The following is a 17,393-nucleotide window of genomic DNA, read 5'->3' as shown; positions in this document are numbered from 1 at the left end:
TCAATCATACAGTAATTTATTGATGGTCCCTAATATCAGCTTCCAAGCCCCTCCCCTTCCAAGGCCAGGCATAAGGAGAAAAGTTTTTTCTTTTTTATTACTGAGGGGGAAGATTTTTACCTATTTATCTAACGTATCGACAGTGCAGTGGAAATGTCGAGATTCAAGTCGAAATAGCCCTGAACGTCCGTGTTGTGGTTCCAGTTCATCTGTCACGCATCCACGTGAACTAACGTTAGCGAAGCTACGTTAGCGAAGCTACGCTAGCTTCGGCAACTGCGCGCCACTCAAAACTCACTGACGGTTGTTTGAAATCAAACGTCATCGTGTCAGGACGCACGATGACCTTCGTGTGAAAACACCCGTTGTCAATAATCACAACTCCACTTTACAACGCGGGCGTTAGCCGCTAGCGTTAGCGCAGCATACTTGCTAGCGAAAACATCAACATCCGGTTGCTTGGTGCTGCTGAAAAGTGCTTCCGTGTCACAATTTTCCACTTATTATTATCATGATTATTATGTGGGTTTTGTTGTGGTCGGCAGAGCAGGATTGGATTGGATCGGATCCTGTCTGAGCCCTTCACCAGATGAGGTTAGTCAAGTAATCCGGTCGGTCTGGGACCAGCGGCTGTGACTTCAGGCTGACGCGCGGCTCCGGCCCAGCCCCAGAACCGGCTCTTCATCATCATCATCCTCATCATCCTCCTCCTCCTGCTGCTGGTGCGCAGTGAGTCTCCGCTCCACATTATTCCCACGCGTCAAGGACTCGGACTCACACAACGGGCCTCCGACTCGTCCTCGTCCTCCTCCACCTGCCACAAGGTGAGTGCGACGCACGTTTGCGCTTCATGATGATTTTTTTTTTTTTATTGTTTTATTGTTTTTGTGCGGACGGGAGCAGAGAAAAAAAAAAAGGCTTCGTTCGTTCAAGAGCATTTGACGCCGCCGCCTCCAGCTGATGTTGTCCGATCTTCTCCGCCTTGTCATCATCATCGTTAGAATAATTCAGATGTGATATTTATGGATCACGATGCTGTGTGAGCTGCTGTCTTCGTGTTGTTTTTTTCAACGTGTGTGTGTTGTTATTTGACGCGGTGACACAAAGGCAGCGGCCGGTAGCGGTCCCTCCCGACACACCATCGGCGCCTTCGCCGTTTCGCCGCGGGAGAAACATTTCGTCGATTCCGGGAAGAACATTTATTAAGAAGGAAGAAAATGGGGCAAATGGGGTTCGGCCTGCCTCGAAATGCGATCACCGTATCGACCCTTTATCAGCAGAAACAACAGCGGTTGTTTTTGTTTGTTTTTTTCACATACAGCAACCAGCGTCAAGCTCGAGGGGACGAGGGGACCTGACTTCCGCTCAAGATTTTCAGAATAAAAGCCCAGAGAGATTCCGATTTATTTTTGGGGGGGTCTTAAAGGCTTTTTAAGTCACACAGATAAATCACTGCGAACCAATCAATGATTGTATGAGTCAGTTAGATTCTTGTTCAAGAGAAGATTAAGACATACTGATCAAAACTCAGAATGCAAATTTTGTATTTAAATAAACATAATGGTAATAATAGTAATTCATCTTAGTTATGGGCGCCTTTCTCAACACTCAAGGTCACCTTAGAAAATCAACAATATAAACACTCAGTCCATCCAACAAGCAGTCAGAAAAGCAGGCAATAAAACAACATAATAATACTAATAATAATAAAAACAAGAGAAATATATATATTTAATGAAGAGAAACAAGTAAAGATAAGAAGCAGAAGGATGCACACCCTAAATAAAACAGCATTGTAATTATTTTGTAAGATAACAGTCAAAGATCCACAAAATGGCTCCATATGTAATGGAACCAAAATAAATGACAGATTTTTAATGCGACAGTTAAAATAAATGAAGATAAACAACAAAAGACTGCTGCCGTTGCTCTGCTCGTGTATTAGGGTATTGGTGTTTGTGCTGTAGTGCAAACTGTTAGCCTTGGGCTTTTATTGTGAAGGCGGTCTGGCTGCACTTCCTGCTGTCCGCCGGTGGCTTTCATGCTGTTCGCAGTCTCGCGCTCCATCACAACATGGTGGTGATGCAGGTTCAGTCCACTGGCATCTGCAGCCTGAGTCTGTGAGTTCGACCACTTCAGTGTATGAATATTCATGTCAATCATCAGATGGATTTATGTACTCATTTACTGCAGTGATGATTTACTGTGTGATCTCTCAGTGACAGCCTTTCTATTGATGGGTGTTTTTTTTTATATAAAGACCTATCTGTCACATAATTGTCATCTTACTGCAGCAAATATTTATATCCATATCTATATTTATGTTGAGTTTGATGGACTGGTGGACTCAAAACACAAAGAAAGCAAGAGGGGAGAGTTCAATAACTAGTTGTGTTGATTATGTATTGCTTGTAGTTTTCCTCGTTGTTGTTAATTTAATATTAATGGTTTTAACAGTATAGTGGCAGTAACGGTAGCATAATAAAACTCGTGTGTAGTACTTCTCACTGCAGTAGTAGCAGTAATTGTATGGAGAAAGCAGTTCGGCCAGTTGAGGATACAAATACACAAAACAAAAAATACAAAATGTCTGCCTGCAAGCTGAATTGTTCCTCCGCAGAGAGTTTGTTTTATTATGAGAGAGACGATATCGGCAGCTACGGTGCTGGACAGACCATCGATATCCATCGTCAGGCGGCTGACGTTAACACGTGCCGAAGATTTGAAAGAAGTCGTGGAAGAGGAAGAAGACGAAGAAGAAGATGAATGCAGGACATATTCATCACTTACGTTTCACGTCGCACAGCTGCTGCGTGTAGATAGTTGTCATTTAGAATAATTTTTTAGATACGGCACATTCGTCATGACAAGGCCAGACAGTCCGACACATGATTGTCTTAGTTCTTATAGTAGAAATATAAAAGAAAGAAAGAAAAGGAACATTTTCTGATAACCTGAATCATTAACATAGTTAAACGCACCAAAATTGAATGGCTTCTTCCCAGGCCCCGCCCCCCCTCGATTGAAATCATAACCTCCTTGGTGATGGAGGTAATGAAAAAAAAAACCTGTGTAACTGCAGCGATTTCTCGCTTTGTCCAAGTGGCAAAACTCAACAACTGGGACTCTGAAAACCGGTGAATGTTTGACAAATGAATAAATAATTATTAAATATTGACTGACAGAAAGCAGCTCTAACTGTAACTGCAGCAGGGTCTGCGTCACCAGGAGGGAGGTGTGTGACCGAGCTAATGACGAGTTCAAAACCCTCCTGTTTATTTCTAAAATATAAAAACCACGACCGATGGACCCGATGGACCCGATGGACCCGATGGACTGTGTGATGCGACGTTCCCTCCGCTCTCCGTTTTCAGCTGCTCCTCCCGATCTCGGAATGTGTCTCTCTTTGTTGTTATGTAACCGAGGCGCCTGCGGAGGCCGGATATGCATAGTTTCCCTGCGTGCGCATGTGTGTGTGTGTGTGTGAGAGTGTGTGTGTGTGTGTGTTGTTGTGACGGGATCTGTCTCAGATTTGTAAAAAAACCAGCACGTGCAGATGTTTTTTCTTTTCTGTATTTGCTTATTGTAAAAAGAAATATCTGTTCCACCACTGGCCATGTCTTCACGAGTGACATTGAAGGGATGTGATTGGACACTGAGCTGGATGAGGATGACATTTTAGCACATTCTGCTGCTGCAAAAGCGTCGGGACACGAGCGTCATGAACCGTGTCTGACAGAGCAGTAACGAGGTGGACGGAGGATGTGCAGCTGCGCCACACACACACACACACACACACACACACACACACACACACACACACACACACACACACACACACACACACACACACACACAGGTATTAACCCTCCAGCTCCTGTGCTGCACTGATTTAAAGGCGCCCAGACGACGACGGGCGTGTGTGTTTATGGCTGAAGTGTGGATGAACGCAGCCTGGCGTAGTTTGTGGTCATTTGTCTGACTATGAAAGTTCACTGAGAGCATGTCGGGGACTGTGGTGTGAAAAGAAATGAACAGCAGTCCGGTGATTACTGTACATGACGACTGGTGGATCAGCTGCTGAATCATGGTGGAATTATGGAGGAAGAGAGAGAGAGAGAGGGGATTTAATATTTCTCTCCGTGTTTTATTTTTAAACTATGGTTCATTGTCACAGAAAAAACTGTAAAGTCTTCGAGCCATCGACTTGAAACTTGTTATTCCTCCTTATTTTTAGCTGATTCTGTGCCGCCTCAGCAGAGTTATTGGCAGAAACATTCAGCTCGATTAAGAGATTAATATTCCGCCTTACTGCGGGAATAGACTCGCCCAGAGGTTTGACAGACCTTTTATTCCGAGATCGATTGATAAAACAGCCGATGATTAGAATTTACAAATATTCTTTGATTCCAGCTGCTCAGATTGATTATTTGTTGTCTCTTGTTTCAAAGAAGGAATTATGGCTGACATACTTCAGTTTAAACATATCTGATAATGTACATGTGGTGCAGAGTATGCAAGAGAATGGTGCAACGTAGAAGAACTCCTAAAACTATATCCTACAAAATAATTACAATAAATAATAGTTCATGTTTTCAGGAGAATACTAAGTTATATCTTGTTATTAAAAGGCATAAAATGATTTTGCTGTAAGCTGGTGATAAATTTGATGCTGGAAATCATTTGTGGCTCAAACCGAGCCTGTGACTGGAAGGTTGACTGGGGTAAGTGGCATCAAGTTGCCTTTGAGCAAGGCAGACGGTCTCTAATTGCTTTTGTGGTGGACCAGGGGTCGCTTTCGAAGCGCCGAGGAAAAATACGTTTAAAATTTGAAAGGTAGAGATGAGGTGAGATTGCAAAAACACACAGACGGGGATCGGGGTTGTGAATTCTACCAGGGAGTGTGAGGCGACCCGGCTGAAACCATCTGCAGTCCAGTGCTTGGTCGGATATTTGTGTGTGCAGCAGCATGGGAGGTGGAGGGAGAGAGGGAGGGATGGAGGGAGGGAGGGATGGAGGGATGGAGGGAGACAACTAGAGAGGCAGAAGTGGGTAAAAGGGAAGACGTATTGCGCTGCGGTGCACACAGTGGATGAAAGGGAAGCAGAGTGAGAAGAGGAGCAGGGATTTAGTGAAGCTGAGGAGGGGGTGGGGAGAGAGAGGGGGATGTATGATGGATGGGAAGGAGGCAGCAGAGAGATGGAAAGAGGAGAAGAGCAAGAAAGACAGAGTCAGCACAGCATGAGGTGGAAGAGGGTGGAAAGTAAACATGTTACATCCTGGACACTTCTCCCTCTAAACGCTCGCCATCTCTGCTACGTAGTAGAACATGGGGGACCACCAGCATTCTTTTTGAATTTGTAACAAACATGGCAGCGGAGGGAAGGCGTAGAACGTTCAATACTTATAATCACGCCAGTGGTCACTTTGGTTTGGTGGCAATCGCAGTCAAATGTTGTGATCATCACTTGCGGCGATCGCGCACAACAAGTATCCGATTTGAGGTTCAGAAATAGCCCTCTTGATGTTTCGTAAGCCTTGACATGGTACAGTGGTGAATTAAACCTAATTAATCCCCGTGAGATAAAGTAATCCGTGACGTTTCACCCGTCCTTACGGTTTGTTCAGGTTACGATGAAACGGAAAACAAAGCCTGACAATCCGCGATACATCGAATATATTCGAGATACAGCCCAGCCCTACACTCACGTACAGTAGGTTGAATGTAGAGTACAAATCTAATACAACTGTTCCATTAAATTCAAAGGATGCTGATGAAGCAACATCGAAAATGTTCACTCAACAAAAGCAACCTGAATATTAATTGACACTTATTAATGTTGATGGTTAACATTTGCAGTAAACTTTCTCCACATTTCTGGTCCTTGAAATGAAGTTTGGTTTGCAGCTGGGTTCAGAGAAACATATCTATCATATCTGTCAATTGAGACCGTTATCAACAGTCAGTCGCCGGTTGCTGCAGAATGGAAAAAGGCCATCACGTATGCAGATGACACTGCACAATTCCTTGTGAATCTCCTGAAAATTCCCCAATTTCATTTCTTCCTGCTGTGGAGGAAGCTCAGTTCACACTCGATACCTGTCGACGGTGGCGGACACTCGGGTCAGCTGTTACGCAAGAGGCTATAAGCTCTGTCGAGTCCGGGCGAGGAGGGCCAAGCGGTCCCTAAGCCGTTTGGGGAGTTTGGGGATCAAGGTCGTGTTGTTCATCTTGAGCTCCCTGAGAAACAAACTCTGGTCGTTCAAGGGATCGACTTGTGTCTTTTTTACACGCCTCCTGCTCATGTCGTGGCATCATGCATGACGAGTGTCCAATTGACTTTAGAGGTTAAACTAATTAAGGTGGACAATTACGGAGTGATTAACACCATAGAGAAAATGTATCTGCTGGATTAATTTGTTAGACCAGTGCAGTGGCTTGTGTGCGATTTGTCTTTGAGCAGGATAAGCATTTTAACGTCACTGAATAATCTTTGATCCACCCATTTTGTTTTGTACCATAAAACAACTTCCCGCATAAGCCAACCCGACATCTCACCATGTGAAATGCAGTGTCGAAGGTCGCAAGAGTCCGGCGATCAATAGTGTAATTGCACTAATGACTCAACATCTTTGTGTGGTAATTTCCATCCATCCATCCATCCATTAGCTGTACCGCTTCTTCTTCTTCTGATGGTCGCTTCTTGTTGATATGCTCGATATTGCACATTTGAAGAAACTTTTGTTCAGATGACTCCCTGTCGGCTTCAGGGATGATGTAGTGTTGGTGCAGACCCATTAACCTGTGGAGGAGCCAAAGGGAAAAGGGGATCGATAAGGCCTCACATTTCGCTGTATCAACATGCACATCAGCTCATGCCAGCATATTCTTCAGCATAACTTCAAGGTTTCCAATAGAGGATTATACATAATCACAACAGATACAATTTCTCCCTAAATATGCATATGAATCCAGGAAAAAGGACCATAACGTCTGTAAAAGCGCCTTTTTTTTCTAGTTTTAGAAGGTTTTAATTGACGTAGCACAAATGTTCAGAGTTGGGGCTGGATTTCAATGACACCTTTGTGTCAAATGTGTTTTCTGACACACGATCCAGCCCTTGGCTGCTGGTGACGGTGGGAAACTTCCCGGCCGAATGTTCAGTGTTCCGTGACATCTGGGGTCATTTCCTGGTTGTTTTCCTACTTTTTTCTCCCTCACTTGTCCGTCTGGATTTTGTGTCTCCCCCCCGGTGAGACACAAAGAACAAGCTGTGATTTGTCCAGAGCTGTAGATGTCGCGTGATGTAAAAAAATCTCGGACTCCTCCGAGGCGGTTCGACATTCAACGCTCCTTCTTTTTGGCCCCTTTGGTTTTGGTTGTTGTGCGGCTCTGGTTGACACTGCTGCGAGGCGAGGCAGTGAAAGTGTGCAGCGGACAAAAGCTCTTTCATTCAGTTTCACCCTCTCGGGCGCACACACACACACACACACACACACAACCACACACACACACACACACACACACACACACACACACGGAGCACTGAGCCAGTAACTCAACAGCCTGACAGCTATATAGACGTCGCCTCTTTCTGCAGGAAATGAGAGAGGGAAACAGACGGAGACTGTCAGAGCAGAGGATGTAGGAAGAAGAAGAAGAAGAAAAAAGAAGTTTGCATCGATGGCGCTGTTTGTTTTCAGTGACTGTTATCATCATCTTCATCATCATCATCATCATTATCATCATCACAATGAACCACACGCAGCCAGATGTCTGTGATCTTTGACCGGTGAATCAAACTGGGCCTATACACGCTGGAATAAATCAAATATGTGTAAAAACATGAAATATTTTCAGTAGGTAAATATTTAAAACAAACAAAGTGAATCATTTTTTAACGTATGAACCTACCACACCGATGCTACAACATCATATTGCAAGAAAAACCATGAGGAGAGAGAGAGAGTGGCCGCATGATCCCCAAAATGTGTCGTCGTTATTCAGATTTGGACATTAAGACGTCTGCATTAAAGCGTAACTGTTTGTTTTGAAAGATGAATAAATGTGTAGGTTATGAAAAAATGGATCCACAGCTTGATTTTGACCCTCCCGACTAATCCAACGTACCCAACCCAAAGTTTTTAATCCATTAAACGTCTGAGTGGATCTTGGCATTGGCATGTTCTGCCTGCACGACAGAATGGAGATTCTTGCTTAGTAGTTTTTTCTCCCTCTTGGATTGTGTTATTAATTCACTTCAGGGTCGTCGTCCTGACATAATCATCATAAACTGGCCATAAGGCTGGCAGAGTTTGTGCCTTCTTTTAGGTCACTTTTAAAAACCCATTTCTGTAGACTTGCTTTTATGTGATGTCGTCTTTTCATATCTTCTTTTTAATACAGATATGTGACCTGAAAACCGCATTATTGTTGGAATGCTGATTGTAAGTGTCTGTGATTTTCTATGTTTTTTGTGAAAGGATTTTGTGAAGCTTCTTCTGAAAGGTGCTATATAAAAAAAATTATTATTATTATTATTATTATAAAATACATTTAACAATTAAAAACCCGTCAAGTCAGATGTCGGGGGAATACTGTATCACTGGGTAAATTCTTGGTATAATTTGTTGAATTGGTTTCTAAAGATTTACAGCTGAAAGTTCTGATTAATGTCGAAACAGAAAACATGGAATTCATCGCCTGTCTTTGCTTCTACATTTAAAAAAAAGTTCTCTTCCTCTGCCCTTTGTCGTACAAACAGCCACTAGATTCCCACTCTTGACTTCTTCTACCATCGTATAACCGCCGTCGTCTGTCTCTGGTGAGCTCCGTCACTCGGACGCCGTCCCGCCGCCGCTCAGACTTACTCCCGGGAAGTACAGACAATACAAGAGGGAGGAGGACTTCCTTTCGTCACCAGCTTTGCTTTTTCCGTTTCCTCCGCCTGTCAGAAATAGGTCAGTTTCCAAACCCTGGTACGACGTAAAGTACAGTAATGTGAGAGCCCATTAGAGCTGATTGGCTCTTACGAGAACATTCATTGGATCCTTAGTCGTTTACAGAATTGTGGCATGGATAGAAAAACCCTGGTGGCATTTTTTAAATCTGTTTTTTCTCTTCTTTGAAGCAGAGTTTGAATGTTCATTAAGTTCTCCTGTAATAAACTTTATCCTTCTGGAACATAAAGTGCAGCTCAAGGCGCTTTGAAGAAAAAACAACGGTTAGTTCAAAAAGAACAACGCATGCGTAAAAACATATCAAGACAATAAAGGATGTAAAAACAATAAATTCTTTACAATAAATACATGAATAAATGAGAAAACTATAGATACAGAAACAACAAGAAAATAAATGTTTTATGAGAAAGAAAGAAATGAGAGTAAACATAATATATCATCTATAGTTGTCGCCCCGGTTGCCGTGGTTACCCTAGTTTGTTTCTTGACGTATTCATCTATTTTTTTCCTCCACTGTGGATTACTTTCATGTTTCCCTTTCTCATTCTGTGTCGAACACACTACGCCTCCGCCTCCCTATTGGCCGTAATGTGGGGTGGGAAATGAAATTTGATTGGCCATTGGCTCCTCCTCTTTGTTCCCGCTTACCGCGTTCATCTGATCTGCTCTGCTGTAATCTGGGAATGACACCGAGCCCAGTCGTGGTGTGTGTTGTTGCTCAGAGGGACCAGAAAGACGTGTTTTTCTAGAAAAACTTTGTTTCTTGACACGTCGCCTGGAGCTGTTTGTTGTCCAACTCTCTGATTCAGACATTTTGAAAAGGCTCAATAAATGTGGAGGAATTCGTTGTCGTGGCCTTGATTTATTAACTAACAAAAGTCAGATACTCTGTCGATCTGTCGGTGTCAGTTGTGTCAGTTGTGTCAGTTGTGCATGTGGACAAAGCAGGGGTGTTAATGTGGAGTCGTCTATTCACAACTCTCTATTTCTTCTGTGTGTTCGCGCTCCAACACTCGAATGAAAGCCCGCAGACATTTGTCCGACGTGTCGCTCGGTACAGTAAATCCACTCTCGGCATCACACGGAAGACTCTCCTGTCGACCGTGAAACATCTCTGATGTCAACTGTGAACTGAATATAATGACCAATATGATTAATCATGGAACTGGAAATGTTTAATGCAGTCGCAACAATATAGGCCTCAGATTGTCTCTGCATTTTTTGGGGGGAGATATATTGGAAAATATATCTTTTGGGCCCTTTTTAAAATTTGTTTTAACCTTGAACGACTAATTACCTCCAAAAGTCTGGAGATAAACTCCTGAGTAATAATCCCATCAAGTCTGGTGAAAGTCTGTCCAGGTATTTTGTACACACACCAAACAGACAGACAGACAGACACACACACACACACACACACACCGAACAGACACACACACACACACATGGTTATTAATAATAATAAGAGTGTGTGTGTGTGTGTGTGTGTGTGCGTGTGCGTGTGCGTGTGTGTGCGCGTGTGTGTGTGTGTGCGTGTGAACGTCTGAAACACGCGTTACACAATCCGGCCTGACCGACCCCGCGGCTAATCCCTTCAACCCGTTTCAGTTCGTCCTCCTGTCTGGCGTCCACATCGCTCGCGCTCCTCATCAGAGCCACTGATCTCACCGACGTCACCTCACACTGACGAGAACCATCAGACGAGCTAATTTATATTGGAAGAAGAAATACATTTTTTTCTTTTTTGGGCGGCTGTGTTTTTATATTCAGAGGCGGCTGCGAGACGTATTTTGTGAAATGCCATCGCTGTTTTTGTCAATTTTATCATAACATATCAAATTGTTATGTTATTCTAAAAGTGCCCATTGAAAAGATTTAAAGAATATTACAGCCACTATAACTTGTGTTATGTAACGTCCTCCGTGACATCATGTGACGAAGCTCTAGTTGGTGGAATATCAGGCTTTTTGTGGCCAACAGCACAAATCCAACGTGGTATATGATAATGATTAAATATGAAAAATGTTTTCGTAGCTTTTGACCCAGAATTGATTTATTTTTCTTGTCAATTACTGTTGCTACGGTCACACGCATTGTACGTCGAAATGTGCTCCTTTTTAGGGAACTTACCTACATCGTGCATCGAGATATTATTGTTATTATATCTCATATGTAGCGCTACAACAGTTAATTGATTAGTAATCGACTACTAAATTAATCACCAACTGTTTTGTTAATCGATTAATCGGTTCAAGTAGTTTTTATGGGGGGAAAAGTCAAAATTCTCTGATTTCAGCTCCTCTGTGACAGTCAACTGAATATCTTTGGTGTGTGGAACAGGATCGACATTTTATGACATTTTATGACATTTTATGGACCAAACAATTAATCGATTAATTCGGAAAACAATCGACAGATTAATCGGTGATTAAAATCACTGTTATCTGCTGCTGCCCATATGTGTATTGACAATATTTCGTCCTCTTCTTTGCAAATGATTTCTTAAAATTAAGAATGAATTCATTAATACGCGTGAAAAAGGTCTCATCTGCATTTGTGTATCGTCATCCATGCCAGACCTATATTTGTGCATCATCTCCATAATCCACTCTAATGTCACCGCTCGGCTTCCTCTCGTCTCCTGCTGGGGTTTTGTTTTTTTTAAATCCCTAAATCAGATTCCGTCCTCTGCCACCTTGTCCTCCTCCTCCTCTCCCAGTCACAACCGCCCTCGTCCGACCTCCAGAGAGACTTAAGAATCGGAAGTTTCACTTCAAGTCGGCTGTTAATCGTCCGACTGTATCTGGGATTGTGACGAGTTGTGGCAGGTGAAAATCGGGGGATTAGTCTTCAAGTCGTGGTTTAAGCGCTAAGTCGAGTCCCGGTCAGGAGCCGGCGGAGTGAAGATTTAAAGTAACTTGTTCCTAATCCTGTTCTTGGTGTACTTCACAATACTTTATCACAGAAATTTAAAGATATAATAATGGATGGATGAACTTGAACAAGCCATTTTGGTTAATAGGCACTCTGGCGTCAGAAATACCATTATACTGATAAAGTATATAAAGGGAGTTCGAAGAATATATATATATAAATGATATATGTATCATTTACATATTTTTGTAAAATATGACTAAACTGCTTTCACAACTGTGTGTAACACTGGAGCTGAATGAAGTTTGAAGTTCTGCAACTGAAGAGACGATCGGCTCCGTGCATAATTCAGATGACAAGCACAAAAACAAATTCAAACTGTTATTGAAAATAAACTGTAGGATTATATGGATGCGTTTCAATTTTAGGCGTGACAGATGATGGTGAGGGAAACGGCTGCTCTCCCCGGTGTGTGTGTGTGTGTGTGTGTGTGTGTGTGTGTGTGTGTGTGTGTGTGTGTGTGTGTGTGTGTGTGTGTGTGTGTGTGTGTGTGTGTGTGTGTGTGTGTGTGTGTGTGTGTGTGTGTGTGTGTGTGTGTGTGTGTGTGTGTGTGTGTGTGTGTGTGTGTGTGTGTGTGTGTGTGTGTCATTTAGGGTGTAATGTCCGAATGGGGATGAGATCATAGTCCTGTTTAAGGGTCAGCTGCTTGGTGTGTGTGTGTGTGTGTGTGTGTGTGTGTCTCTCACTGTTTCCACTTCACACGGTGCTGAGTCACCCTGCTCACTGTAAAGACTTGATGGTTATAGTTTTATGCTGTTACTGTTTTAGCCGGTTTGATCCACAGATAATAAAAACACATTTTTAAAAAATCCCACACGGCCTCATAATTTAACACTGGACGTATTTAACCCTCATTGTTAAAGAGCCACGCGTGACAAAGCTTAACCATCATGGGTGGATACGACCGGCGGCCTCGTCGGGGCGATCTCAGCTTTGGCTTGGACAATGTCGGGAGGGGGAAATGTAAACGTTCATCTGAAAAGCACAGTGAAGTCGAGACAGGAAACGTCGAGACAGTCGGCCAACGGCGAGCAGTAAATGTTCTGTGATTCAGTGGTGTTGCAGTGCGGGAGGTCCAAGTGGTTTTTGAACTTGACCCACAGTGTGGACTTCAATTTAGAAAATATCTTCGCTTCAACTGCATTGATCTGAGTACAATACTTTAAACCCCTTTAAATTAGGAGTTGTGTTATTAGTCCAACCTATTGTCACGTGCTCTTTAACGTCTTAATCATCATCTCATAAGTTGCCGTGTGTTTTCCCCTTATTTTTTATTGCACATTAAGCTTCATTTTACTTTAATCATTTACTTATTTATCTATTTGATCTTATTTGCATATCTTCATGCTACATGTTTTGCCACGTCGTACGTTGACGTGTGTTTTTTTTCTTCCCCTTGTTTTCTGCTGGGCGTCGAGCACACTGAGTCTGTGCTTGTTATATGAAATGTGTCGTATAAATCAACTCTGGAGTCTGCGCTCACGCATCACGTGACGCGTCCAATCCGTAAAAAACAAACAATTTTTCTGGTCATATATAAAGGCAAGTATTCAAAGAGATAACCCAGGGCTCCTCCTCAGGGTTAAATATTAATCAACAGCAAAAAGCGGTGACGATGTTTTTCTTTGCCTGTATTTACAGAACTGTCTCTGTGTATTTTCCAGATGTATCACTCTGACCACGGCGTCGACTTCCTGGACCTCTCCTTCCACATCCCTGGCAGCGCTGCAGAGCTCGGCCCAGCGAACTGAGTCTGAACACAACCATCAACGCGTCACACTTGCTGCCCGCCTCCCCCCCGGCACCCAGGCTCTGCCTCAGCTGCTGCTGCAGCTCCGGTCCCACCCTCCCTCCTCTCGGAGGATGGACAGCCCTCCTAAACTGTCTGGCGAGACCCTGATCGTGCATCACATCCCGCTGGTGCACTGTCAGGTGTCGGGCGGGCGGCAGGGGGGCTGCGGTGGCGGCGGCTGCGGCGGCGGCGGCGGCTCGCTGAAGCGGAGCAAAGCGTTCAGCCCGCCGGAGAACCTGGGCCTGAGTCGCACCACTTCCCTCCCCGAGCGGGACGTCCTCCAGAGAGAGGCTCTGCTCTACAGCAGCCTGATCCAGACCTCCAGCGGCGCCTGGTCCTCCCACAACAGAGCTCGGGAGAGGAACGGCGGCGGCGGCAGGGGAGGCAGCACGGCGAGCGACGACTCGTCGTTCACCTCGAGCAATTCGGAGGAGCAGCTGATCACGGCTCACACTCTGCCCAGGGCGAGGCCGAGGAGCAGGAACCCGCTGCGTCATAATCCCTTCCTGCTGAACACTGAGGATGACGACGATGAAGAAATAGAGGAGGAGGAGGAGGACGGCGACAACCTCAGCGGCTATCTGGAGGACTCGTCGTTTCACCTCCACAGCGACTCTAACCCGGCCCTCGGCGGCGGACTGGCTCCGTTCCGCCTGCACGACCTCGGCTTCGCCCCCGAGCCCTTTCTCCTGCACGGCTCGGCGGGAGGGGGCGGCCGCGAGTCGCTGAGGGCCGTCGCCTCGGATCTCGCCGGCCACCTGGAGGACCTGGACATCCTGGGTCTGGACGGCCAGCGTCGCCACGGCAGCAGCGGTTCCAACATGTCCATGGACTGCGGAGAGCACGACTGGGGCGACGACGACGAGGAGGACGAAGACCATCCCATGCGGTGCGGGCGGAGCAGCAAGACGGGCTCCTACTCGTCGAGCTCCTCGACGCAGCACTGCTCGTGCTGCGCGCTCTCCCAGAACTTCCCGCAGCACTTCCCCGAAACCTTCTCGGAGCCGTTCTCCGTGTGCCAGCAGGGCTACGGCAGCGACTCGTCCTGCAACAGCTCGGACGGCGTGCTCGTCAACTTCAGCGCCATTTTCAACAAGATGAACAACGGCGTGCCGGAGAAGCCGCCGGCCCCGGGACACGCCAACCTCAACAGCTCCACCGACCACTCCTGCACCTCGTCCGTTTCCGATCCGCCGGGACACCGGCGAGCCTCGGGCGGAGGCGCGTTCTACTTGGACCTTCACACGTCCCCGACTGAACCGCCGCCGTCGCAGCAGCAACAACCCTCCTGTCTCGGCAACGCCTTCCCTCTCCTCCGCGAGCCGCGCCTGTCCACCTCCTCCACCTGCTCGTGCTCCGCGGAACACCAGGGCGCCCTGGACCTCGACGCCAACTGCAACTCCTTCCACCCGCCGCACTCCGGGTCGCCGGGCGACCTCGCCGCCTGCCTGCAGAGCCAGGCCCGGCTGGTCGTCGCCACCCAGAACTACTACAAGCTGGTCACCTGTGACATCTCGGCGCAGTCGTCGCCGAGTCCCGCGGGCTCCTCGGTCAACAGCTGCTCCGACGAGCACAGCAAAGGCAGCCCCACGCCGACTCAGCCCAGCGAGTACTTCCTGTTCAGGCCGCGAGCGGAGCAGGAGGGCGTCGAGGAAGAGGACGACGACGGCGAGTCGTCCCGGGTGAGCGGAGAATCCTACCTCTCTAGTTTCAATGTGTGATATTTCTCTATGTATCGTTTTTTCTAAATATATGTTCTGCTTTGGTGTCAAACCAAAACTCAGTTATCGTGCTGGTATCAGAAACAATACCAATCCCAATTTGAAATTGATCAAAGCAATAAACTGTGTACCGGTGTCATGCAGAATATCACAACATTGCATAGTGTCAGAGAGGAAAGAATTATCAATTCACTTTTTTTTTCTTTCTTCCCTTATATGTATATGGCTTTTTTGAAACATATGGATAAACAAACATACATAAAAGATAAACAAACCCCAATAACAACAACATTCTCGGTAACAAAATAAATAATTAGAGAAAAGAAAATAGATTTTTTTTAAAAGCACTTAGCAGATACATCATTAAATGTAATAAATCACCTAATACATTTCTGTACATGTAGGATTATGAACTTTGGTTGAAGAAATGTAAAAATAAATACAAATAAAAATAATAAAAAATAATAAAATGATAAATAAATTATAAAATTAATAAAAAAATAAATGTATACAGTTCAGTCATCATCAATTCACCTATTAAGACTTATTTAAAATTAAGAAAAACTACTCTAAAATTAACCTGCCTCCCAAAGAAGAATGAACTTCCTCTTCTGAAATTAAATTTGTGTCTGCTAGTTGTCTATAATATATATCATCTCAATAATTGGAGGATCTGTTGCGCGGATTCCTCGTCTGAAGGATTCAGACAGTTTGTTTTTGTGATCAGTTCATGCCAACAAGTAGTAATTATGACAAAGTCAAGAGAAAAAGGGAATTGGGCTGAGCAGGGAAGGAAAGATGGAAGCAGGAGGGAACATCACAGTCAACACGGGAGGAAATAATATAAAAATAACATGAGGAATAAATAGTGACACTGGTGTTAGTCTGACACTGGCCCGTTAGAGGTCACCGGGTTATTTATCTGTTGCCTGAGGATTATCTGAGCAGTCATGTGACGTCCGAAATCGGCCTGTGACTGACTGTGTCACCGTGTCAGAGGAAGTCTGGCTTCATGTGAAACAGTCGTAGAACATCTGACTGTTTTGTTCTTTCGCTCCTTGTTTCGGTTCATCCAGGGCGATGATGATAACGAAGAGGATGGAGAGGAGGAGGAGGAGGAGGAGGAGGAGAAGAAGAGGAATCACCAGGCAGACGGCGGGGCCGAAGCTGCCCCCGCAGTGATCGAGGGCCAGGTGTACGTCAACACCTCCCCTCCTGTGGTTGGCCGGGCTCTCATCGGGGGCGGGGCCCCGGCGGGAAGTCGCCCCCGCTCGCGCAGTTACGACCGCAACCTGGACAAGTCCCCGTCGCCGCGCCTCGGCTCGCTGGAGCGCATGTTGAGCTGCCCCGTGCGGCTCAGCGAGGGCGCCGCCCCCGGCCCGCTGCCGCCGCCGCCGCCGCGGGTCACCTCCTTCGCGGAGATCGCCCGCAGCAAGAGGAGAAACGGCGGCGCGGGGGGGTCGCCGTCGCTGAAGGCGGCCGCGGACCCGCTCTCCTCCTCCACCACGCACTCGCACTCCTCCGGGGACTTCTCTCCGATCCCGGAGCGGCGCGCGGAGGTCGACAGTCAGAGCGCGACGCCCGCGCCCTTCGCCAGATGTTACAGCCACGGCAGCATCGAGCGACACCTGGACGGCGCCAGAGAGACGCGGGCCAAGGCTGAAGGTACGTCACCCACTGCTGTACAGACATCATGGGGAGTCACAGTCGTCCCTTGTGCTGCGCCTACAGCAGCAAGATGAGCATGAATCCCTCCTGGTTTCAACCATCACCTCCAGCGTACGGTTCCTAACCTCCTGTTTTTATTTAAAACGCAACCTGCCGCTGATGATTGTTCCCTGAGAAGTTGCCCTCCTCCTCTGGGACTCGGTCCTCATGTAGCGAACGACTGTAGCAGAGCTAGACAACATCGATTCCGAGAAAACGGCGCCGTCACTTTGAGTTTACATTGTGATGTTATGAATTTCTGGGATTGCTTGAGCTCA

The 17,393-nt window shown here is 45.9% G+C and overlaps 1 protein-coding gene across 4 annotated transcripts in view; it reads left to right on the top strand.

The window, feature by feature from the left end:
* The first annotated feature begins 411 nt into the window (after positions 1-411).
* rusc2 (RUN and SH3 domain containing 2) overlaps positions 412-17,393 on the top strand; it is a 31,513-nt gene continuing 14,531 nt past the window's right edge. For 2 of the 4 annotated variants that reach the window (XM_047329168.1, XM_047329167.1), the window contains exons 1-3: positions 413-824; positions 13,560-15,369; positions 16,485-17,073. In XM_047329168.1, the coding sequence (XP_047185124.1) occupies positions 13,759-15,369; positions 16,485-17,073 (2,200 nt within the window). In that variant the 5' untranslated portion in view covers positions 413-824; positions 13,560-13,758. Of the gene's footprint in view, positions 825-8,791; positions 8,962-13,559; positions 15,370-16,484; positions 17,074-17,393 lie in introns of those variants that run through there. The other 2 variants (XM_047329166.1, XM_035639921.2) reach the window with 2 other exon arrangements.

Source organism: Scophthalmus maximus, chromosome 19, assembly GCF_022379125.1.
Source record: "Scophthalmus maximus strain ysfricsl-2021 chromosome 19, ASM2237912v1, whole genome shotgun sequence".
Classification (NCBI taxonomy): domain Eukaryota; kingdom Metazoa; phylum Chordata; class Actinopteri; order Pleuronectiformes; family Scophthalmidae; genus Scophthalmus; species Scophthalmus maximus.
This window is presented reverse-complemented; position numbering and strand designations above follow the sequence as displayed.